The 23,712-nt window shown below is 33.6% G+C and overlaps 3 protein-coding genes across 6 annotated transcripts; all 3 read right to left on the minus strand.

The window, feature by feature from the left end:
• Positions 1 to 4,504: 4,504 nt before the first annotated feature.
• On the minus strand, positions 4,505 to 7,607 carry LOC108813297 (protein spt2). 3 transcript variants are annotated; one of them, XM_018585816.2, is made up of 9 exons: positions 7,388 to 7,607; positions 6,930 to 6,975; positions 6,615 to 6,841; positions 6,417 to 6,519; positions 6,110 to 6,318; positions 5,262 to 6,036; positions 5,050 to 5,183; positions 4,859 to 4,942; positions 4,505 to 4,776 (listed from the first exon to the last, which is right to left on the minus strand). In XM_018585816.2, the coding sequence occupies exons 2-9, from the start codon at positions 6,945 to 6,947 to the stop codon at positions 4,680 to 4,682; spliced, it is 1,647 nt and encodes a 548-aa protein (XP_018441318.1). In that variant the 5' UTR covers positions 6,948 to 6,975; positions 7,388 to 7,607; the 3' UTR covers positions 4,505 to 4,679. The 3 variants fall into 3 exon arrangements, with proteins under 3 accessions (XP_018441318.1, XP_018441319.1, XP_018441320.1); XM_018585817.2 differs by having other exon boundaries at positions 5,262 to 6,016; positions 6,114 to 6,318; positions 7,388 to 7,606; XM_018585818.1 differs by lacking the exons at positions 6,417 to 6,519; positions 6,615 to 6,841; positions 6,930 to 6,975; positions 7,388 to 7,607 and having other exon boundaries at positions 5,262 to 6,016; positions 6,110 to 6,312.
• A 1,497-nt stretch (positions 7,608 to 9,104) lies between these two features.
• Positions 9,105 to 13,763, minus strand: LOC108810408 (agamous-like MADS-box protein AGL17). 2 transcript variants are annotated; one of them, XM_018582523.2, is made up of 7 exons: positions 13,415 to 13,762; positions 12,000 to 12,078; positions 11,804 to 11,865; positions 11,316 to 11,415; positions 10,048 to 10,089; positions 9,444 to 9,527; positions 9,105 to 9,325 (listed from the first exon to the last, which is right to left on the minus strand). In XM_018582523.2, exons 1-7 carry the CDS (start codon positions 13,594 to 13,596, stop codon positions 9,191 to 9,193), a joined length of 684 nt encoding a protein of 227 aa, XP_018438025.1. In that variant the 5' UTR covers positions 13,597 to 13,762; the 3' UTR covers positions 9,105 to 9,190. The 2 variants fall into 2 exon arrangements, with proteins under 2 accessions (XP_018438025.1, XP_056843568.1); XM_056987588.1 differs by having other exon boundaries at positions 9,106 to 9,325; positions 9,444 to 9,559; positions 13,415 to 13,763.
• A 6,578-nt stretch (positions 13,764 to 20,341) lies between these two features.
• Positions 20,342 to 22,372, minus strand: LOC108807099 (uncharacterized). Its single transcript, XM_056988422.1, has 2 exons — positions 21,515 to 22,372; positions 20,342 to 21,406 (listed from the first exon to the last, which is right to left on the minus strand). Exons 1-2 carry the CDS (start codon positions 22,274 to 22,276, stop codon positions 20,357 to 20,359), a joined length of 1,812 nt encoding a protein of 603 aa, XP_056844402.1. The 5' UTR covers positions 22,277 to 22,372; the 3' UTR covers positions 20,342 to 20,356.
• Between the last annotated feature and the right edge of the window lie 1,340 nt (positions 22,373 to 23,712).

The following is a 23,712-nucleotide window of genomic DNA, read 5'->3' on the forward strand; positions in this document are numbered from 1 at the left end:
ATTTGATTCGATTTGTTATTCGTTTCGATTTGATACAAAAAATTTGGATATCCGTAAACTTTCGAAACAAAGCAAATACTAAAATTTAATATCCGTTAAAACTGAAGCAAATCATAAATATTAAAATTTTGGGAAGCGGATATGCTCTGATCCGGTAATATATAAATACATGTATATCTTGATTATATTTAAAAATTTAAATATATAAAATTATATAATTATTGATTTGAAAAATTATATTCACATTATTACTTATATAAAATTATCACAAAAAGGAAGATAAAAAATTTATGACAATTATAACTTTTTCTTATGTTTTGTTATTATAATTGTTAACTAGGTTTTAAAAATTATAAAATATGTAGATTCAGTACTTTTAAACTTTTATTCTATATATCACGCAAAAAGAAATATTTTACAAAAAAAAATTGTATCGAATTTTTAAAATATTTTGTATTAATCAAATCAGACACAAAAATATGATTGTGTTATTACAGTATTTAAATTCGCTGTAGAAAGCCTTACGGGTGTGTGTATATCAGTATATATATTTGCATATAAACATAATTTTATCTTCAAGACCCAAATCTCCATGGTGGAATAGCACGATGGATCCATCTCTACGGTGTAACGTGAGTAAAAAAAGTTTGCAACATGTGGTACCTACTACCTACTGGTCATAATCAATTTCTATTGATATATCATCCAAGCATAGTTAGTTTAGTGATTAACGTCTATTATAACAAAAACGTTTATTATCAATATCAAGACGTAGCGTGGATCTAAAGAAAATGAACAGAGTCAAACAATAAAAATCTAATTTATCGAGAAAAAAACGATAAAGTTAAAACTCAAAAGGTTATACAGGTTACAATTGATAGTTAGGCTCGGTCAAAGCATAAAAACATTTTATGAATGTCTTTTTTCTGAACACCAAATGATTATATTAAAAGTTAAACGTCAGGTGGTCACAACCGGAAAATACTCATATAAACCGATAAGATAACACAACTAAAACATAATAAATAATAGAAGTGATTAATGAAAAAAAAGAAACCGGTAGAAAAATTTTACTTGTAGTCATAGAACCCGCAATTGAAAAAGCACATATAACTCGAATCGATGTTGAAGAATCCAACCAAAGGATTTCGAAACCAGTTGAAAACCGACTGAAAATGCTTGGATCTCTTGAATGCAGTGAGGTACGGAGAGGCTGGTTATCCGTGATTTATTATGCATGTAAGCATCAATTTTAATGTATGTTTTTAGGTTTTAAACTTCAATATATTGTTTATATGTAGTTAATCATGAAGTTCAATCTAAACTGACTATGTTGACAATATAAGATTTTTGGATGAGGGTTTAGTTGGAATCAATAAGATATACTTTTGGATAAAATAAGTTATAACATTTCTGGATTCGGAAATCTATTTTTCTATTCCTAATTATACCTCTCTTGTTTTTGGGAGATCGTTTTGAAAAATTGGCAACGATCGAACAAAGAACAAACAGTAAGAAACAAAAAAAAACTCATTAAAAAATCAAATCTCTTATGATATTCTTCTGCCATTTGTTATAGGTAGGGGATATAATTGGTTTAGTGTTATTATTATTTTAATATCTTTCTTGTCACTATGTGTTGGTTGATGGATTCGGGATCAAGTTGGCCTATTATTCCTGGATATGCTTAATTCTCAGCTCTTTACCTAACGATGATATAATCATTAACCAAAACAAAGTATTGATGAATTCTTCAAGCCTCGGCTTCAAGCCACATGAACAAGAAAGAAGACACACTTGGGCCATCAGATTGATCTCGATCAGTAAACCATACATCTAAAGAGGAGCAAGAGACTTAGTTAGTTGTTAGCGAATTTAGTCTTAAAATACTAAATTGTTAATTTTAGTATGGTGGGATAACATCTTGGTATCCTTACTAGGATAACCTTTAATAATCGAATCAGTATCTTCTGGCTTTAGATTTTTCAAGTATTTTCTTCATCATCAGAAAAGAAAAATATAATAAATTACTCAGAGTCAATTAATTGTTTCTCAAACTGCAAAATACCAGAAGAAACATAATAAGGACTGGCTTGTTACCTTCCTCACTAATAGTGTCCTCCCCTGTAGCGTAAAAGTTCAAGTAAAAATCGAAATGCTGATCAGTAAATGCGCCATCAAGGAACGTAAGCACAAGGCGTTCTACTTCGAGGGTGCCGAAATTTATATGAGCATTATCAGTTAGAATTGTCAAGGATTAGGGCGGCATTGAAACTTGACAATTCTCTACCTAAAAAAAATGCGTAAAAACATTTCTTGAGATACTTACTTTTTCTGATGAAAACTATGAATTGAATAAATGTTTTGGTAGACCTTCAGGTTTGGTTAGGTTATGATTGTGTTTATATGGTGGATCTTGTTAGTAATGGAGGGCGGGAAGGGGAGGTCTTGCTATATCTGGGAAGAAGTTGGTAAAGATATATTTTAAGTTTCGGAATAAAAACTTGTCGGATTGCATTGTACAGTTCGGTGTAGTTTCTTTAATTGCCTCTTGTATCTATGGTCCGTTTGATCTTTAAAAATGTTAGCTTTATGGGAACGTCTTAACCGTATTGGTGTGAGTAGAAAAGACAGTTAGTGTGTATTTAAGATTTCAATGATATTTTACATAATGGGGAGAAGATTGGTGGACTGTGGCGTGCTGATGATTCCTTTGTACCTTTTAATTAGATGGTTGAAGCTGGTCATTTCAAAGAATTGGTTAGCCATGGTTATGGTTTCACTTGGGGAGGTCTGAGACATAACTTTGGATCCAATCAAGGCTGGATAGATGTTTTGGAAATCAAGCTTGGTTCAAACAATTTCCATTCTCCAATCAATTGTTTTCGGATAAAAGAGGATCAGATCATAGACTGGTACTTATTAAACTCATTGAAGCACATGAAACTTACAGAGGTCGTTTTAGATTTGATAAAAGGTTCTTAAAGCTTGATGGCATAAGAAGAATGGTGCTAATGCATGGGATTTTGCTAGTGCATGAAGGGGAGCCTCAGTATATACTTGGCAAAAGGCTTGCAAAAAGCCTTTGAGTAATTTAAAGAAGAATGTGAATCTCAATTCTTGGGACAGAATTCATCAAGCTGAGTTTGTGCTGGAACAGGAACAATATTGTATTCTAAATTTATTAAATAGATACATAAATTTATTATTAATAAATAATGAAAAATATAAATACATAGTTTTAAAACAGTATTGTATTTTCCTCTTACATATAGTTATGATATATTTTCACAAAATTCAAATCATCATCATGATGAAGTCCATGAGACTGAGTGTATTACAACTACAACAACAACGTAAATTACCATTACTCATTCTTCAAAAAATTTTGGTCTATCTAAAGTTTTACATTGTTAAACTGGATTTAAATAAATAATCTGCGTGTGTTTTTCAATATTTTACAATCAAAATTAGGAGTATTTTTAATTATAACATAAAAACAATAACAATAATAGAAATTTATCTTTAATTAATTGCATAAAGTATCAAAATATGGTCAATTTGTTGGTTATCTAGATTATAAGAAATAGTAATTTTAATTTTAATTGAATAAGAAAAATACAATAAATATTTAATATTAGATTTATTAATTAATTCAGTGGCATAAAATTATAAATATTGTGTAAGGGTTAATCTTAATTTGTATTTCAACTAATATTAGATTAGATATTAGCATCTAGTTACAGAAAAAGAAAAAGGAACAGACCTGAATAATATGGTTATTATTTATTGAATTTATTTTCTGATGTATTTTTCTAATTCATCTTTCTTCCCTAATACAATATTCAACGTCTAAGCTAGGAGTTTACCTTCTATCGTATTTGTTGAATCATCATATATTTCTAAAAAGAAAGTTTCTTTGACAAGTTTCAATTTTCAATTTTATACTTCATTCAAGGGCGACTACTCATTAAAGTTAAGTTAGTGGGGACTGGGGATGGTGCAATAAGAAGCTCAAAAGAAAAGATACATTACACAGGAGGAAGATAATCTTCTTCTTTAATGATAGCCATTAAAATCATATTTTAGATCATCTTCTTTTTTTTTTTTGCGAAACCAGCCTTTTCATTGATTTTGATTAAACCGAAATAAACCGAGAGAAAGCATGTTTGGCTTCGCGGTCAGCTCTATCATTGCACAATCTAGAGATAAACTGAAAGACAACAGAATTAAATTTGGTAGATAGTAGTTGGATGTCGGCAAGGAGAACCGCAATCTCAAGAAGCTGTCCTTTGATGTTCACAAAATTGACGAAAATCTGAGAGTCCGATAGGATCAGAAGAGCGTTATATCCATATTGAAGCGCAGAGATCATGGCGTCTCGCAACGCCAAATCATATTTTAGATCATCTAAAACTAAAGAATTCCACGTGAGAATAAAGATATTATTGTGGTTTGATTTTTCTTTATCGTTCCGTGGTTTTACCAAAGAAAAGGAAACAAGTTTTTGCCAACTGAAGATATTATTACTAATTGTACAATTAAAAGAACTAAAATAAAAGTTAAAACTCTTTTGCCTCAAGTAGCCAAAGAGATATCAATGCGAGAACCACTAAACATATGAAATGTATAAATAAATAAAGACAGAAAAAAAAAAGGTTTCTTCTAACTTTCAAGTTTCAACGGTTCTTCCGAATCTTTCTCAGCCTCTCTCGCTCTTCTTCCGCTGCGATCAGCTGCGCTTCCTTTTCATCTTCCTCCCTTGCAATTCTCGCACTGTATTTGACCAAAACCAAACAAGAATCGTTAATGAACGAATATATTAAGAAGAAACAAATGAATAAAACTCAAGATGTACCTTCGTCTCTCTTCCTTCATTATATCGTCAAAGTTGGCTTCCATGTTTCTGTCATCATCGTCACGCCCAGCATAACGATTGGTACTGAGATTATTGAAACAACAAAACCCACAAGTGTCAGGATAAAAAAAAAAGACTTTATAAAGTGTAATGGAATTGAGAGTAGAGAGAGGAAAAGTTTGAAGCAGTACTTGAACATTTGTCTAATCATGCTTAATGCCTTGGCATCCTCTGACATTATTGCAGGCTTCTTCTTCTTCAAAGGCCTCCGATCATCATGCATATCACGCTGTGGAGGTCTCTTGGCTGCTGGTTTACTCATCATCTGTGGCAAAGTTTATTTCACAAATTAGTGCCTACGGTAATAATTTAGAAACAACGATGTCAAGAATTATTTAATTACCTGGTGTCTTGAGGTAGGCACTGGTTGTTTTGGGATCATCCGGGAGGTGGTAGGGTTCACCTTTCTCTGTTCTCCCAGCCGTTGCCTAGGATCAGATGCCATTGGTCTCGACGAGGACGGTGGTCTCTGAGCACTTTGAAGAGAACTCTTTCCCGCCGACATGGAGGGCTTTCTCTCCAACGAAGGCTTAGAAGACAAAGGTCTTGTTGCTGTGGACCCTGACCGACCAGGACCAACTCCATTACTGCTGCTGCTCATCTGCCTCCTATGATCCACAGGCACCTTTGCAGGAGCTGATCTGGAACTTGGCTGGCCATTCCGATTAGCTGACTGGCTATTCATCGTTGTACTTGGCGGTCTCATGGGGGCTTGACGGTTTGCCGAGGAACCAGGTCTCTGGCTTCCAGAGGATGAAGCCCTTTGTTGCATTTGGTTTCCAGGTCTTGAATTTTGCATTTGGCTACCAGAGGAAGCCGGTCTTGATTTCTGCATTTGGCTGCTGCCAGACGAAGCTGGTCTCCCCGAGATAGATCTCGACTGCATTTGGCTTCCTGAAGAAGTAGTCGTCGGTCTTGAATTTGGCATTTGGCTGCCTGAGGAACCCGGTCTTGAATGATTCATTTGGCTGCCAGAGGAAGCCGGTCTAGAATGACCATTCGCAGGTCTCTTATCCTCGCGAGGTGGACCTTGAGCAACTCTGCCATTGATAGCTGGTGATTGTTTGGGTCTAGCTGATGATTGAGCAGATCGAGCCTCTTGAATATCAGCAAAAAGCCTGTATTAAGTTATCTCCATGAAAATGGTATGCTTTAAAAAGATTAAAACAAAGTTTTTCGGTAAGACATTACCTACCAGAATTAGGAAAGGAGCCACTTCGAGACAAAGGTTCCTTCTTGGGAGCTGGGAGATCTGCATCGTCGGAAAACAAGAAGGAATAGTCTCTAGTGTCCTTGAGAGTCTCAACTTTCCTTCTGGTAGCACTCACAACTTTAGGCCGCTTCTTCTCATGAGACACATTCCTATCTCCAGAACTGCTCGCTGGAACAGGCCTTTTCTTCTGCACACCACAAACAAGTCCATCAGAACACAAAACAACAACAGGAAAAAAAAAAACTTTCAAGGGACTAAAAGTAAGAATAATAACAAGGCACACACCGGTTGGTTTGAGTTCTTTATCTCATTTTCTAGCAAGGATTTGCTTTCTTGTATAACCCTCGAGGATATCACAGGCCGTGAAGGACCAAAGAAGGAACCAAAGCTGTAAAAAGAAAATATATGTTGTAATAAAGATGTAAACACACATTCGTATGAGATGTTTTGTAAGAAAGGGTGTGATTAAATGCTACCACATACTCGTTGTAAGGGAGTTTTTTTCTTCTGTCTTGAGAAGATGGAGCATTATTACTAACACTTCCCTTGCCCGATTTTTTCCTGATAGACTCCTTAATCTTCTGGCGCAACTCAAGATATTCAAGTTCTTCCTTTGGCGGTACTTCTTCTTCCTCCTCCTCCTCCTCGTACTCATCCAATCCATTATCATCACTATAATAGTCATCATAGCCAGCTTCCTCATCAAGGTCCTGCAAATTGAAATAACACGAATCATATTGTTAAAAAAAGATGTAAAGATCTATAGATTAATACAAATTCAAAAAAGAAAAAATTTACTTCTTCATAGGCCTGCATCTTCGCTGTTAGCAATTAGCAAATCCCCCTGCAAACAAAAAAACTTGATTAATACATGAAAATTAACATTAAAAGAAGCAAAAGTATGAAACTTTATGATAAGCAAACGTTATCACAGATCTATAACCAAAAAGTACGAAACTTTATATGAGTGAAAATAAAAATAACAAATTTTAATGACGAATCCGAAGTTAAATCGAGGTAAATAATCGGACTTTGACCCAGAAAAAAACTAAAATCGATTTCAAACATATTGTTTACGAGGAATATAAAGCAAATCACCAGATCTGATTTCTTACAAAACAAACCTATCGAAAAAACATCAAAAACGACGGATCTGGTCCAAAATTACCTGGATCTGATCTGAAACCGATGAAAAACGACGAAAAAATCGAGAAAATCGATGAGATATGACGGTTTCTAATTGAGAGAGAAAATACCTTTTCGAAACGGCGAGAGAGCGAAGATGTGTATGGGATCTGCGAGAAGAGAGGGGAAGCGACGAAGGGATAAAAAGGAGAGGAGGGATACGGTCTCTCTGTCTCGTGGGCTTTTAGGTTTTGTGAGGCATAAAAAGGAAAACAAAAGAAACCCAAGGACCCAGAAGCAAACAGGGCTCCTGCTGCTATTATGCGCGCCATCTTTTGCATATCCCCAATCCTTCTCGCTCGCATATCTCTTTTTAAATTGTGGAAATTATATAAAATTAGGTTTTTTTTTCTGTTTGGTAAGTAGGGAAAATAGTAAAAAGTTTTGCTTCCTTTTTCTATGAATGGAATGAGTGAAATTGAGACTTCTCCTCTCAAGCTGCCTCTCTCTCTCTCTCGCGCGCGCGCCTTTTAACCTTCGGCTAGAGTCCACCCGCAATTTTAGATTTTTAAAAAGGTACCCACACCGACTTTATTATATAATTATCTTGGTTGATATGCAAGGGTGAGATACATGAATCATAATTTTATAGTTAAGATTACTATTTAAATTTAATAGTATTTTTAAAGTTTAATTAATTATGCTATTATATTGATTAGAAATATTACATAGATGATTTAATAGTCAAAAATTCAGTATCTTATAATTTATATATTAAGTAGTTTTATATTTTTCTTGTAAACTGTCTATTGTATCATGGGAAAATAATTTTTTAAATGTCTAGCTATTTCAAATCAACACTTTTAATATCAATTATTACTTGCGCAGATTTAACCATAAAATCAAGGTTAAAGATGTAAAATTAGATTTAAAGATGTTAATTACTAAAAAGGGGGACTTTAGTTGCAATTAGAAAGGGGACAGAGTTTGGCTTTCAAAACTCATAAACACTGAAATTAATTCAGTGTTTTTAGCACCGCACCGGCAACTGAACCGAAAATATTTTGGATCATGGATCAATGTAGTTTGACCTGGTTCGAATGGGTTCGACCGGGTTTGGTGTCTGGTTCACGGTTGAACCCGGTCCGACCGCCGGTTCGGTCCAGGTTTAACAACACTGAATTAATTACCTTTATACATTAATTGCAACTAGAAACGGAGATGTTAATTGCTTTGTGTGGTTTCCTAACCACAAATCCTTCAATCTCTTATTTTATGTGATATTGCTTTATTCAATTTTTGTATGCACATCTAAACAGTTCCCAACTATCAATCTTGTAGTTTGCACTTAAGAAACTAATTCACGCCTTCATGGTTTCATCCTCAAACCTGATTGTTTGGAACTTTTTTATATTCTTCCATCTGGAGCAGGCTCAACTAAATCAGGGATTTTGAAGCTAAAAGTAAAAAGAAACTGAACCCTAATTGAAGTATTTTAAACCAAATCAATATTAAACTGAAAAGTAATATCAACGGAGAACAAGTTGAACTGCAACAAGGAACAAGTTAGTGCAACCAAAACGAAAACTCAAACCCTATCTAACTATATTTTGAAGTTTTATTTTTGAGAAAGGCTTTATATTTTGAAGAATTTGCATATATGTCTTATTTATATACTTCAAAGTCAAACCAATCAAGAAAGCTTAAAAGAAAACTATCGAAATGCTGACTATTATTTATATATATGTATCATACAAAATCAAACCTTTCGTTAATTTTTTCTTTCACATGAACTTTTTCCTGCATGAAAACATACTTAAGTACAAAACAGTACATATAAACGATATATATATATATATATAAACGAGCTATATATACAAGTCTGAATGGTGTAGAGAATCAAGAACGAACAAGTCGTTATACGATTTATGATCTTAGCTATTTGATGAGGTCTCGTAATGGGATTGCTCAGGCAGACTTAGCTGCAGCCGAACCTGAGCATGGGATTCATCGGCTGTATCTTCAATATCACGAGTTCCCAATTCATTTCTGATTGACACTGCATAAGCCTGCAAGACAATCAGTTGCCACAATACCACTTTTGTAACTTCGAAAATATGTCTGGGAGATTTTAAATTATATATTTTCAACGCAAAGTAACTGATGAAGCTTGTATCTTTATTCAACCTTCTTGTGTAGCTCGACGTTTTCTTGATGAATCCTTTGTACTTTTCTCGACAATTCAAGATTCTCATGGTGAACAAGATTCCTCTGCAAAAGATGAACCAATAATATATAAGAACCTGGAAAATAAGAAATGAGAACATAGAACATATGTATTAATACTTTGTCAAAAAGAATAAAAAAGAAGATCATATGTATTAGTAGTATTACTCTGTATTTACATGCGTGAATATTTTATATCTACGCTCATAGTTAAATACACCATATTTAGTTTCTATTTTTGTATCAAACAAATATTTCTACCATAGATTATTAACGCAAAAGCGAATCCACGAAAAATAAAGAAGAAATGTTATATCCATCGGAAATTTATTGAGTATTAATAAATATCATTCGAAATTTTCAGCAATAAATAAAAAAACTAGAAACTAAAATCAGAAAAAGGAAGAAATATTGTTTGCAAAATCACATTTGCGTTTGGTTATAGTTTGCAAAAAGATCTATTATTTAAGAAAAAATCATCTCGTACTTATATGTAAACACAAACATAAGCATTTACAGTTTGATTTTTCAAAATTGTAACTGATATAAATCATTTAGTACTGACCTTTCTGGTGAGTTCTTTTATTTCATTGGTCAGTATCTGTTCCTGCAAAATTCGAGAATATATGATTAGTTTGGATGTCATTCCTATGACAAATTGATTAGTTTAAGTTACATTGTTCAGTGATTGGTCGTTCTTTGTTTGTGGTTCGAAGTCTATTATTGTTAGAATAAATAAGCAATCTAAGTTACACGTAGATATTAGACCACAGAAAGTCTAATATATATATGAAGTTTAACTTCAGTTAGTATATTTTTTTTGAAAAAATATATATATATGAAGTTTAACTTCAGTTAGTATATGATTTTCTTTTTTTTTGGGAGCGACCGGCCTAAGAAAAACCTTTGTGACAGATTAGATTTAAACTGGACAATGTTATACTAAACGAGGGGTCAAATATTTGGTGACTGCAGACATCTAGCTTTAGTAAGGTATCAACTCTACCAAAGGACATCTGGTCTGGTTATATTATAGTGTATGACCCAAGAGAGTATTTGGTCCGTCACCACAACAAATTGGCATCGGAGCTAAAGTTTTATGATCATTAGTTTGGAGAGAGTATTGTTAGAGTAAATATGCAATTTAAGTTCCACAAAAGGTGTGTTACAAAAAAAAAGTTCCACAAAAGGCATTTGGTCTAAAGAAAGTCTAATATATATATATTTGGTCCAATGAAGCTTTGAAAAAAGATCAAGCCGAAAACAAATCATGAAGTTTAGATCCGAAATGAACAATACTAACAAGAAGTTAATACGTCATATGGAAGGCATCTCGATCGTCATGCACAACATCTATCATCGAACTTTAATATATATGCAATTTAAGTTCCACAAAAGGCATTTGGTCTAACTCTTCTACGTAGAGTGTAAAGGCATATAGTTCACTACAACAAATTCCTATTGGATCTAAGGTTTCGTAGTCTTTGCTTTGAGGGAAAGATTTGTTTAAATAAATAAGCAATCCAAGTTTTTCATTAGATATTATTCCAAAGAAAGGATCTAATATATATATATTTGGTTCAATGAAGCTTTTTGAAAAACAATCAAGTCGAAAATAATTTATGAAGTTTAGATCTGAAATGAACAATATTAACAAGAAGTTAAACATACGCATTAGTTCAAAAAAAAAAGAATAAGTTAAACATACGTCATTTCATTTGGACATCTAGCTCTATTGAAGACCCAGGAAGGCATCTCGCTCGTCATGTACATCATCTATCATTGAACTTTAATATATATGTGTGAGTGTGTGTGTAGAGAGATAGATATTACCTTTTTAATACGAATTCCACGTAAACTCATTTCAAGTTGGCTTTCTATATTGTGCAACTCCTTGACGCTCAGACCATTTAATTGCTGTCCCGTTAGTTGTCTGCTTCATACAAAAAGTTTATTGTGATTTAATTGCATGTACAGTATTCTATTGCATTTAATTACATGTTTACACAGTCGTCATAAATACACATTTAACATTAGGAACATACAATTGTTATATGTATTTCGACCTTTTCAAAATGTAAAAAGAAGAAGAAGACAGTGGACATGCCAGATAGGCAACAATTTAGCTGAACAGATATAAACAAAAACTGAATAAAGAGATGGGATGAGCTTCTGTTGAGAATCACACATGGCAAAGTGAGAAAAGACCAATACTAGTGTATAAAAGAAACGTGAGCTAAACTACAAATTTAGATACTAGTTACTTTTTTAGCCTAAAATTCATAATTACTCGCAATTTTTAAAACAAGTACGTAACATACCGATGAGTTTCCTGCAATGAGTGCAGTTCTTGTCTTAGAGTTGTGGCCTCTCTCTGCCAAAACTACAACAACACAACCTACCTCATCAACTCTCAAACTCAAACTCAAGTTTAATAATACAAACATGATTAAGATCTTTATTAGTATAACTGCATCTCCTCTTGTGTATTGTGCCATTTTTGAATAGTCTACGTACCTTAACTTCTGATGCAGGGTTCAATAGTTGTTGCTGCTCCATCCTGGTCTTGTTGAATCGTTCTATAGTCGATTTCAAACTGTTCATTTCAGTATATTGAAATTGTAGTTAGTTTATACTTTATAGTGTTTACTTCCTTCTAGTTAAATAATAATTCTATTTTGTAATGTTAGGAAAAACAACTCCTTCACTTCAGATTGAAGATTTCACAATATTTATAGTTTTTAGAGTATTTCTAATGTAAAACTTTAATTTTTTTTTCCAAAATTAAATAAAAATGTCTCAACCCAACTTTATTTTTCGCTCCATAGTGGAGTAACGAACAAAAAAATATTACTCCATTTATAGAGTAAACTCCATTATAAAATAAAAAATGAAATATGATTGAAACATTTTTTTAGTTCATACTCTCTTTTACTCCCTTTTAAAAATATGGAATTGAGTTGGAAATGCCTTATAAATAATTTATCACATAAGGAAAAAGTAATATACGATAGGCTCATACCATACATAAATGGTTTTCTCCATGATTTAAAAAATGCTCTTATGCTAGATAACAATAAGTATTTTAAACATATTAATTGGAAAATCTATCTTCAAAATAAATATGAAGTATTCACATTTTGAAGTCATATATATATTTTTCAACCTTTTACTAGTTTCTAGGTCAAGTTCACATATTGGTAACTCCTATTAAAATTATTTTTACAATGATACTTATATTAAATTCAATATCCTATAAAAGGATATATATATATATGGCTCTTATAGTTCAAACTTAAAATAAAAATAGTTCAAAAATATAAACTCCCTTTAATCACTTTTAGTTTTTCAACGTTGTACTTGGTTTTTAGCTCTGAATACATATATGTCGTCCTCTACTTCCCAGATGTTTCTAAATTTGGCTGTCATAATGCCACTCCAGATACACAATTCACAACAGATATATAAATACGCACACAAATTATATACATATGTGTACATGATATATGTATACACAATGATACACGTCCACATACACAATATGCCATGAGCATCCTTGAAATGAGATAAAGCTTCTCTAGTTAGTTTCGGTTTTTATTTTCCTTTACAAATAATAGTTGTAATCAATATATACACCACCTTGTATACTGAAATGAGCAAGAGCAAGATGCAGATGCACAAAATTGTACACAACAAATGCGCAGATCACACGGCTAAACACATCTCATCTCACTGAAATATAATCTCACCCTTCTTTGCTCAATTTTTTTTTAGTACAAACCTTCCAAGCAAACACATTACCCATACATGAATTATATAAGTACTTGTACATATATACTTTCGTTAATGGATATAGACACACATATAAATTTGTTTATATCTATGTATATGCTTGTGAAAAGATCTAGGGACTCAATAAGGAAAATAGAAACCTGGAGCTGGCAAAGTCATAGAGCTTGTCGGTATTGGAGAAAATGATGAGACCCACCTCTGCATCGCAGAGAATCGCGAGTTCTTTAGCTTTCTTTATGAGACCCTTTCTTCTTTTGGAGAAAGTGACTTGCCTACTAGTCGAATCATCGATCCTCTGGATCACAATCTTGCCTCTCCCCATCAATATTAACCCTATTTTGATCTTCCCTCGATCTTGGCGATCTTCCCAGTTCTAGGGTTTTCTAGATCTTAGCAAGACCAAAGGAGGAAGAAAAAGAAGAACGAATCAGGAGAAATAGATGAGAGAGAGAGAGGGAGAGGGTGGGGGAGGAATAGGAGTAAACAAATAAACATATGTGTCTACTCTGGAAAAGCAAGAAGTAAGAGTCAGCAATCTTTTCGAGGAATAAACAAATACGTATAGTCTATTTGAGTCGTTTGTATTGGTAGATGCAACTTAAGATCATTTAGTAAAGTACCAAGTTTTTTTTTTGATCGAAAGTAAAGTACCAAGTTTATAACCTAAACATATGTGTCTACTCTGGAAAAAAAATATATATATATATATTATTAAAACTGAATTACCTCTGAAAATTGTTTATATGGAGGAACTCGAAAAAGCGAAAAATTGTCTTATAAAATACTATTAATTCTATGATTATTTATATAATAATACGTATAAAACGATTAATTATATGATGACACATGATTATCACGGAATCAATATGAAAGGAGAACGATTGAACTGAAGTATTTAAACCATTTTCAATTAAATCCATATCCATTTCTATATTTTTTTAAATATAAAAATATATATTATAGAGACGGATTTTCTCTAGTATATATCAAAATGAAGAGACAAAAGAATATAATTTCAAGATTTTGAAAAAGTTAATGAGAAATATGCTCTATAAAATTTCAAATAAGAAATAAACTCGTATAAAACTACCAAATGATATTAATCTTTTGTTTGAACAACAACAACTTTTATTACAGTTTAGCCTATGGCTTTAGAGACTCGGAAGTCAGAGGATGCATGAGAGCATTTTGGCAATAGTGTTTGCTTCGATGCTTTTATTAATATTACAGCTTTTTTGAGAGATAATGACTGCCACTCACTAATACAACAATAAATGATTGCGGTAATTCATATTTATTAGAGGTATAATTTGATTGCAATATTATCATGCAAAATGTTGCATTGATTCATTATCAAAGAAGCCTACATATGTTTATCGTACCGGGTCACCTGTTTAGTCTATTTATAGTTCTATAAATAAAGATATATCAGTTCTATAGTTAGCATTTTTAATGCTCGTTAGGATATTCATCTTGTAAAGCTAGCTTAGTTTTTCATTTTCCTAACCTAGTCCACAAGCAAATCTAGGTGAATAGTTCAAATATTACATTAATATTTTGTTATTCTTAGAGCATCTCCAATGTATATTTCTATTTTTTTTTCTAAAATAGAGAAACTTTATTATAGAAGTGGATTTGCTCCAATGTATGCCTATATAACAGAGTTTCTCTATTTTAGAAAAAAATATAGAGGAATTCTACTTTTTACCTCTATATTTAAAGATTGAAATAGCATATCTCTATATTTTTTTCTATAAATAGAGAAACTCTATTATAGAGGCATACATTGGAGCAAATCCTCCTCTATAATAGAGTTTCTCTATTTTAGAAGAAAATATAGATATTAAAATAGATATGAGTTGGAGATGGTCTTATATCCATTTAGAACTGTAGATACATTCAAGAGGGAAAAAGTGATACTAGTAGTTAGTGCCCACGACTAAGATTACTAAGTAAATCTGGTACTTAATTGAAACTTGAACTGTAAGTCCTCGGAACTTGAACACTGGTTGTAATTGTACTATATGTTCCAAGCTTGTTGGCCATGAGTTCATTACTTGAAATCATTAACACTTTAACAGTCAACTAAGATATTACTTTTTTACAAAAATAAACACCTGAAACTAATTTATATACATTTTAAAGAGTTACTGAAGTAGTTCATAGTACTACTATTGTGTTACACTAGAAAAATAAAATAATAGCACTAACTTGAGATTTCGTCATAAATTCAGACGACTAGAGGTTGATGATCTATTATATATTTTTAATCTGTACAGAATTTAAAATTAGATATATCATTATTTAGATTCACTAAGTTATTGTTATGTAGGAACTGAACTCCTTTAAATATCATTTTATTGGTTAATTACCAAGTATGTTTTAAATTAACAATTTCAATTAAAATAGATTACTATATGACACATCGAAGTCTAGAAGAGGAAAATGGTACAAAAGAATTCCTAATATATCAAATAATGTATAAGTCACTAATATTTTAGAAAGATACGAGTGATTTATAGGATAAGTCTAATGAAAAATGTATAAAAGATGTATAAGAGAACAGGTTTAGGGTTTGAAGATAATTTAAGAAAAATAATGCTCTAGAATATTTCACACTTGTATTTCACTACAAAATATTTCACATCCAGTAAAACATTTGTTAGCATATTATGTCAGTTACTCAAAAATTTGATGGACATTTGAGTTTAATCGCTCAAAACTTTTAATGAAGAAGTAAATTTTCTCTTTTCATCCATAAATATGTGTATCACCATTATAAAGATATAAAAATTTAAATAGAACACATATAACAGAAAAAATTATAGATGAGAACAAAGTTTCAACTCTATCTTAGAGATCAAAAATTCATCTTCTATAACCAAAACCATTTAATAAGACTTCACTGATACAATGAATGGCAATACTATATTAATCATACTAATGGTTATGTTATGCGGTTAAGGAAAATTTCAATATGACTCGAAGTTTGTTTGTTTTTTTTTTTTTCCATCAGCGTAAATAAAAACTCTCATCTAAACTCGGAAAACCAAGCCGGTAGCTCTACATCCATGTGAACAACAAAAGACGGCTGTATCCTGACACTTCATGCTAGTTTGTCCGCCTGCATATTCTGCGCTCGTGGTACATGAATTATCTCTGAGTTGACGAGAACATCTTGAAGGGTCTTTATATCTTCCAAATAACTTGCAAAAGCTGGTCATTCCTCTGGTTCCGAAACCATCTTCACCAATTGAGAACAATCCGTTGCAAACGTAACCCTGAACTGACGTAAATTTTTCATAAATTCCATTGCCCATATCAAAGCCTCCACTTCAGCATGAAGGGAAGAGGGACTCGCTCTAACATTCCTTGCTCCCATTAAACTATCAAAGCCTTCTAAAGTACTATACCAACCTTGTCCTGAGGCTTTGTCTTTGTTTTTCCATGAACCATCGGTGAAACACCATCGACCCGGTCTTGAAGCTGTGTCACTGCTAACGGCCTGTTGTACCTGACTCTGTGTATTCGTATTATGTGCTTCAATCCATAATGCTGATTCTGTCTCCGCCAGCTTCAACGTATCTCTCGGGTTAACATCAAGATTACTAAAGACCTTTAAATTCCTTCTTTTCCAAATATACCAGAGAATCCAAGCAAATTGATGATTTTCCATTTTTGGATCAATTCTCCAAAATAAATAATCCATGTTGGTAAAAAGAGATTGATATGGGAAAACATCAGGATTTGATGGAATCCGTGAAAGAGCCCATACCTGACGCGCTGGTGGACACTAAAAAAAAACATGATTTATGGATTCCTCGGGAGATCCACATCTGTCACAGCATATATCTCCTTTTAGCCCTATAGCTTGCAAATTCTTTTTGACTGCTATGCATCCAGATACCAGTTGCCACAAGAAGTGCTTCATCTTTGGTGGGCATTTAACCTTCCAGCAGTATGCTTTCAGAACATCAACAGTAGGTCCTAACATTGTCAATGGTTTTTCCTTATCTGGATAAACTCTCTCCACTTGATAACCTGATTTGACCGTGTATTTTCCATTATTCGTAAAATGTCATCCATCCCTATCCCCCAGATAAGTTCTACTCAGAGGTATGCTTTCAATAATTTTGACATCCTGAGGATCCACTAAAGTCCGAAGTGCCTGCGAATTCCACGTTCTTGAAGTTGAATCAATGAGGGAATCAACTGTCAGATCAGGGTGAGTAATGTTAAGATTTTTATTTGCTGGTCTCGGGCGGGTGGATGGGATCCAGGGATCATTCCATACTGAGATAGAAGATCCTGTTCCCACCCGTTTAATTAGTCCTTTGCTAACCAGAGATCTAGCTGAAATAATACTCCTCCAGCCATACGACGGGGAGTATGAACGGATCGGTTCCAGGGGTAAAGCGTTCCTGAAGTACCGTCCTTTGAAGACTCGTGAAAATAAAGTGTGAGGTTTCTCTATCAATCGCCATAACTGTTTTCCAAGCATCGCCGTATTGAAATCTGTAACATCTTTGAACCCCAAACCTCATTCCTCTTTACTCAAGACTAGCTTGTCCCAAGACTTCCAATGCATGCCCTTAGTACTTCCTCCTGGACTCCACCAAAAACGCGCAACTGCACTTGTTAGTTTCTTCGCAGTCGCCTTTGGTAACCTGTAACACGACATCTGGCAGGGCCGTCACCACTGATTTAATGATCACCTCTTTTCCCCCTTTAGTAAAAAACTTGAAAGTCCAACCATTTACCCTACTATTCAGCCGCTCCTGAATGAATCCAAAAACTTGAATTTTAGACCCACCGATATTCTCTGGTAATCCCAAATAAGATCCCATGCCTCCTAGATTCTGGATTCCCAAAATATCTCTTAGCTCCTGTCTACTAGCTTCCTCAATTTTATGGCCAAATTGGATAGATGATTTTTGAAAATTTATTTGTTGACCTGAGACCGCTTCATATTCTTTTAGAATCCTAAGAATGGTTTGACACTCGTCCTTCATCGCCTTGCAGAAGAAAAGGCTATCATCTGCAAAAAGCAAATGAGAAATTGATGGACAGGCCCTAGCCACCTTCATTCCGGTAAGTTGTTTCTCCCTCTCAGCCTTTTTTATATTAGCAATCAGAGCTTCAGTACACATAATAAATAAATAAGGCGATAACGGATCCCCTTGTCTTAAACCTCTGTGGAGAACGATTAGGCCTCGAGGTTGGCCATTTAATAATACCTGATACTACACTGAAGATATACATCCCATCATCAGTTTTATCCAATGAGAATCAAAGCCCATTTTATGCAGAAGAGCCTGAATAAAATCCCATTCTACTCTATCATACGCTTTACTCATATCCGTTTTGATTGCCATAAACTTACTCTGACATGCTTTATTAGTCCTCATCCCATGGAACATTTCCTGGGCAATGAGTATATTATCCGATATCAACCTTCCTGCCACAAAAGCTGACTGGGTCTCTGATATAAGTTTTGGAAGACAAAGCTTCAACCTCTGACATAACACTTTTGATATGATCTTATACCCAACATTGCATAGGCTTATAGGTTGTATCTCTGTCATCTTTGTTGGTCTTTCTGTCTTTGGTATCATACATATATTAGTGATATTTAACCTGGAATCCATATCTCCTGAAACCAAAAAATTATTTACCATTTCCACCAAGTCTTTCTAAATGATATGCCAAGAGTGTTGAAAGAAGAGAGCTGTCATTCCATCTGGACCGGGTGCCTTTTCTGGATGCATCATAAACAAAGCCTGTCTCACCTCTTCCTCCGTCGCCAATTTTAACAACATTTGATTCGTCCGATTAGTAATGCTTGGCGTGATCTCCCCAAGAAAATTTTCAAATTCTGATGGGGAGGTAGTAGTAAATAAATCCTCAAAATAGTCTACAGCTACCTTCTCGATACCTTGTTACTCTGTGATCCAATTTCCCCCTTCATCATAAAGTCCCACAATCATATTCCGAACACGCCGTTGCTTAGTCAAAGCATGATAACATTTAGTACTGCGATCCCCAGCCGTGTTCCATGTATTCCTACTTTTCTGTTGCCAGTAATCTTCTTCATCCTTATACGCATCTTGCAGTTTTTTCGATATCTCCAGTATCTCCTCCTGAGTCCTACTATCGTCAGTCTGAACATTCTCCAAAGCCTTTTGAAGATCTGCTATTTTATCCTTTCCATAAGGCGGGTTATTCTTCCGCCATTTAGCCACCTCATGCCGACAATTACTAATTTTTGTAACAATATCCACTATATCCTCTCCATCATTTTCCTTCCACCCCAGAGCTATAGATTCTATGAATCCATCTTGTCCGATCCATCTTTTATCAAACCGAAATTTTCCTCTCTTCCTTTGGATTTTATCGTCTAGGAAAGCCACCACTGGACGGTGATCTGATCCGACCATCCCTAAATATTCTGTAAAAGAAACTGGAAAGAGCGTATGCCAATCTTCATTCGCTAGCGCCCGGTCCAACCTGCATCTAATTGTTGTTGCCCCTTTTCCTTTGCCTCTTCTTCCTTGCCATGACATTTTATTATCCCTCGCAGGGAATTCTAATAATCCGCAGTTTCGTATCATATTATTGAAAGGAACGAAAGATTCTGCACTACGCAAATTACCTCCCTCTTTTCATGATTTCCAGTGATCTCATTAAAATCTCCAATAATAAACCAAGGATCACTTCTTGCCAACCCGTATCTAGTCAGCCGTTCCCAAACTTGTTCTCTTAGCTTTTGTACAGGATCCCCATATACGAAAGTTAAAAAAACTATATTGCCTTTTATCACTGCTTCCACATCGATCATACGGTTACTAGAATATAAGACTTTAACCTGATACTCATTATTATAAAAAAGCGCTAAGCCACCGCTTCTACCAATCGGGTCCACAGTTACCAAATTATCATAACCAAAATGTGTTTGAAAACCATTCACAAATCCAAAGTCTTGCTTTGTCTCAGCCAAAAATAAAAAATCAGGTTTATATTTGTACCAAATTTCCGGTAGATAGCTTATTGTCCATTTACTGCCGGCACCGCGGCAATTCCAGCTAAATATTTTCATAAAAAAATAATATTAAGCTCTCCGGAGCTGATAGTTGTGGAGATAAAGAACTCCTATGAATCCCCAATCCTAAAACCAAAAGCCAACTCCTTTGTAATGTAATCCAATCCCAGCTTTGTATCCTTCCTGTCTCCATTAAAAATAAAAATAAATTAAGATTCCAGCAATTCCAGCAATATAAAAATTCTGTCTGCCCATCCCGTAGTCGTAATGTATACGAAGTGTGAATAATAGCTCTTACGCAGTCACCTTTGCCTATAACCATTCGAAAAACAAAACCAGCCATAATACCAATATAAACCCAATTGTTCACAACACTATTAACACGTCTTAGCGACCCAACCAAGTTTGAAATCACTTGTGTGTCACCTGTGACTTTTAATCCCTGTCTTTGTACCATACCAATATTCTGAATCACCATTTGACAAAGCCATATTCCATACCTTGGTTGTTGTCTAGCACTTGCCCTTTTTGTCCATATAATCCAAAAATCCCAGTCAAGGTCCTTATACCAAAGTAAAACCATCCTGCCGATGATATGTCTTTGACCAAACACCTTTGCTTCCCTTAAAAATTCCGATCCAATTATTTTATTCCAATACCATAATCCATGGTCATTACAAGCAAACAAAGAGAGGCCAATACTGATACACAACCAAAAAGCCACAAGAACAAAGGGAAACAACATACTCATAGAGTTTATTAATGTTTGAAAGATAGAAAAACCAAAAACCACAACCTGCCACCATAGCTTGACTTCCGTGTCAGACTGATCCATAAAAATATCATGGTTTGGTTGAGGTCGGTAAAGGGTTTGAAGAACCCTTCTCCTCACATCAAACCTTATTACCATACAATCATCAGTCTGCGACACCATTAAAGGGTTCCCGAACCTCTTTTCCAAGTTCTGATCTACTCTCTTTGTTTGGTTTAATGAGACCAAAGAGATTGATTGTATAGCTGTAAATAGGCCAGCCAAAATAATCCAAAGCCGCGAATGAGTACAACTAAACCACATAACTTCAAACCTCCCATTCTGGCACCAAAGAGCAACAAAAACAGAAGATAACACTCGATTTAACTTTGACTGCATTTGGTTTAAGGAGACCAAATACAGTATATGCTTCATTAAAATTAAACATACCAATATACTCCAAAGTATCAGATAGTAACCAGTGATCCTCCACTTTTGTGTACTACATACATTATGCCAAAGAAACCAGACATTTCTTCCCAACAGAGCCAGCACACAAGTGAAATAAAAACCAAAGAAACCAAATTTATTCCAATTCAGAACCTTAACATGAAGACATACCAGAAACAAAAGGCCAAAATAAAGCCAAGAGACCTCATCAGTACTACAAAATGATATGCTCACAGAGCTTATTGAAAAAACAAAAATAAAAACACTGAAGCTGACCAAACACTCGCACCACAAATCTTTGAAGCCGATGATAACTATAAACTCCTCATCACCACTAATGACCTTTTCATTGCCATCTACATCAATCCGATTTTCATCAAGATCCATTACATCCTCCTCTACACTATGATTCCCATTTCCTAGATCTTGCGATTTCGTTTTAATGGGAACGAGAATCATACGACCGCAATCTCGCGATTGAGAGATGCGTGCGGAAACTTCCCCTCGACGGGATAGAGTCAAAGATCTCGTCGAATCGCCTTGCCTTGCCTTCCTGGACTTTCCAAGTCTCCATAATATCCTCCGAGAATCCATAAGATATTTCCTTACAGTGACTTTCCAAGTCTCCATAAGATCTTTCTGCTTCCATCCACCACTGCAACTTTCATAAAGATGAAGATTTGCTCTTCGATAACCACTTAAAACCTTCCGATATTCTCTATGAAGCCATAGATCTCCGGGATCCCAACCTTGAGAAACCATGAAACCCTAGAAAGTCGCCATCGCCGTCGCCATAGTAGAGAGAGTTTTTTTTTTTTTTTTTTTTATTGACTATGTCGACTCGAAGTTTGTTTAAAATGCAAAAATATTTCATATTAAATCAAATGTAAAACTAACATATACAGTTAGTAAAATTACTATTTACCCTTTATTACCAAATAAACAACCAGAAAATAATTATATGATTATATTTTTTTTAAGTCTACACTTTACAAAGATTAGTAGACTTCTCAATAAATCTACTTCATAATTTGATCAATATATATAACAATTTAAAGAAAACACATATAACAAAAAAAATCTAGGTGGAGAGAAAAAGGTTTTAACTTCAACTTAAAAGATCAAATGTTCATCTTCTATAACCAAAACCATTTAAGAAGATTTCAATGATACAATGAATGGTGATACTATATTGTTGATATAATAGTTATGTACAAACATGGTTAGTAAACCAATCTATATTCTTTCAAAAATTGTTCAATTTATAGAATACTAGATTTTGATCCGCCCTTAAAAGGGCGGGTTTATTTTTTGTTTTACATTTTCTTTAGAAATTTAAATTTTGTATTTGTGTTTTAGTTATATTAGTGGTTTTTGTATTATATTTCTTTTAAATGATTAATAAGATGTTTTAATAATTGTATTAAAATAGTTAGTATTGATGTGATTCTGATCCGCCTTCAAAAGGGCAGATATATTTTTATTTTACATTTTTTTAAAGAAATTTAATTATCATATATGTGTTTTTCTTTATAATCGTATTTGTGTAAATTTTTTTTATTAATTATAGTAATAGATTTTGATAATTTATTAAATTTGTGATGATGCGTAACTATTCATAGCCATTTAATTCTTTTTGGTGGAGTATATATGTGGTTTATAAACGAATTAGTTATAATTTTCATACTCGATCAAGACCCGCAGTTGAACCAATAAACCTGGTTGTAAATATTTTAGTAGATGTTTTTGATTACTTACAATATCATTTGAAACTTTAAGAAGATATAGTTTACAAAATGAGGAGATGCATGTAAGATCTTTTTTTAATATTTGTTTATGCTAAATAGGTTAAATTTTGTTGATAATGATAAATTTTGTACTTGTGCTTTATATTCTACTAAATAGGTTGAATAGGATAAACTTTATCCACCTTCATATTTGTATAAATATATAAAGTCAACAGTTTCCTATATAAAATTGGACATTGCTCGATTAATTTTGAGTACTTTTTAAAAAATTATGGTTAATATATATATATATATATATATATATATATATATATATCATAACTAGTTAGGAACACAGTCTATAAAAAATTTGCGGCCTAGTGGCAACAATATACCCACCCGTTCTCAGTTCCTGGGTTCGAACGTTCAACTTGTTTTCCTTTTTTTGTATTTCTTTTACTAATAGTATAA

The sequence above is a fragment of the Raphanus sativus genome, chromosome 6 (assembly GCF_000801105.2).
Source record: "Raphanus sativus cultivar WK10039 chromosome 6, ASM80110v3, whole genome shotgun sequence".
NCBI lineage: Eukaryota > Viridiplantae > Streptophyta > Magnoliopsida > Brassicales > Brassicaceae > Raphanus > Raphanus sativus.

What these genes read in the sequence shown, in the direction of transcription:
- LOC108813297 (XM_018585816.2), bottom strand. An exon ending in TCCTTTCCTAATTCTGGTAG is followed by an intron (nt 6,037 to 6,109) that starts GTAATGTCTTAC and finishes AACTTAATACAG; the next exon opens with GCTTTTTGCTGATATTCAAG. An exon ending in ATGAAGGAAGAGAGACGAAG is followed by an intron (nt 4,777 to 4,858) that starts GTACATCTTGAG and finishes GGTCAAATACAG; the next exon opens with TGCGAGAATTGCAAGGGAGG.
- LOC108810408 (XM_018582523.2), bottom strand. Translation starts at nt 13,596, where the DNA reads ATGGGGAGAGGCAAGATTGTGATCCAGAGGATCGATGATTCGACTAGT. An exon ending in TCATTGCAGGAAACTCATCG is followed by an intron (nt 11,416 to 11,803) that starts GTATGTTACGTA and finishes TGTATGAAGCAG; the next exon opens with ACAACTAACGGGACAGCAAT. An exon ending in ACGTCGAGCTACACAAGAAG is followed by an intron (nt 9,326 to 9,443) that starts GTTGAATAAAGA and finishes ATTGTCTTGCAG; the next exon opens with GCTTATGCAGTGTCAATCAG.
- LOC108807099 (XM_056988422.1), bottom strand. Translation starts at nt 22,276, where the DNA reads ATGGTTTCTCAAGGTTGGGATCCCGGAGATCTATGGCTTCATAGAGAA. An exon ending in TGATACTTTGGAGTATATTG is followed by an intron (nt 21,407 to 21,514) that starts GTATGTTTAATT and finishes CTTTGGTGCCAG; the next exon opens with AATGGGAGGTTTGAAGTTAT.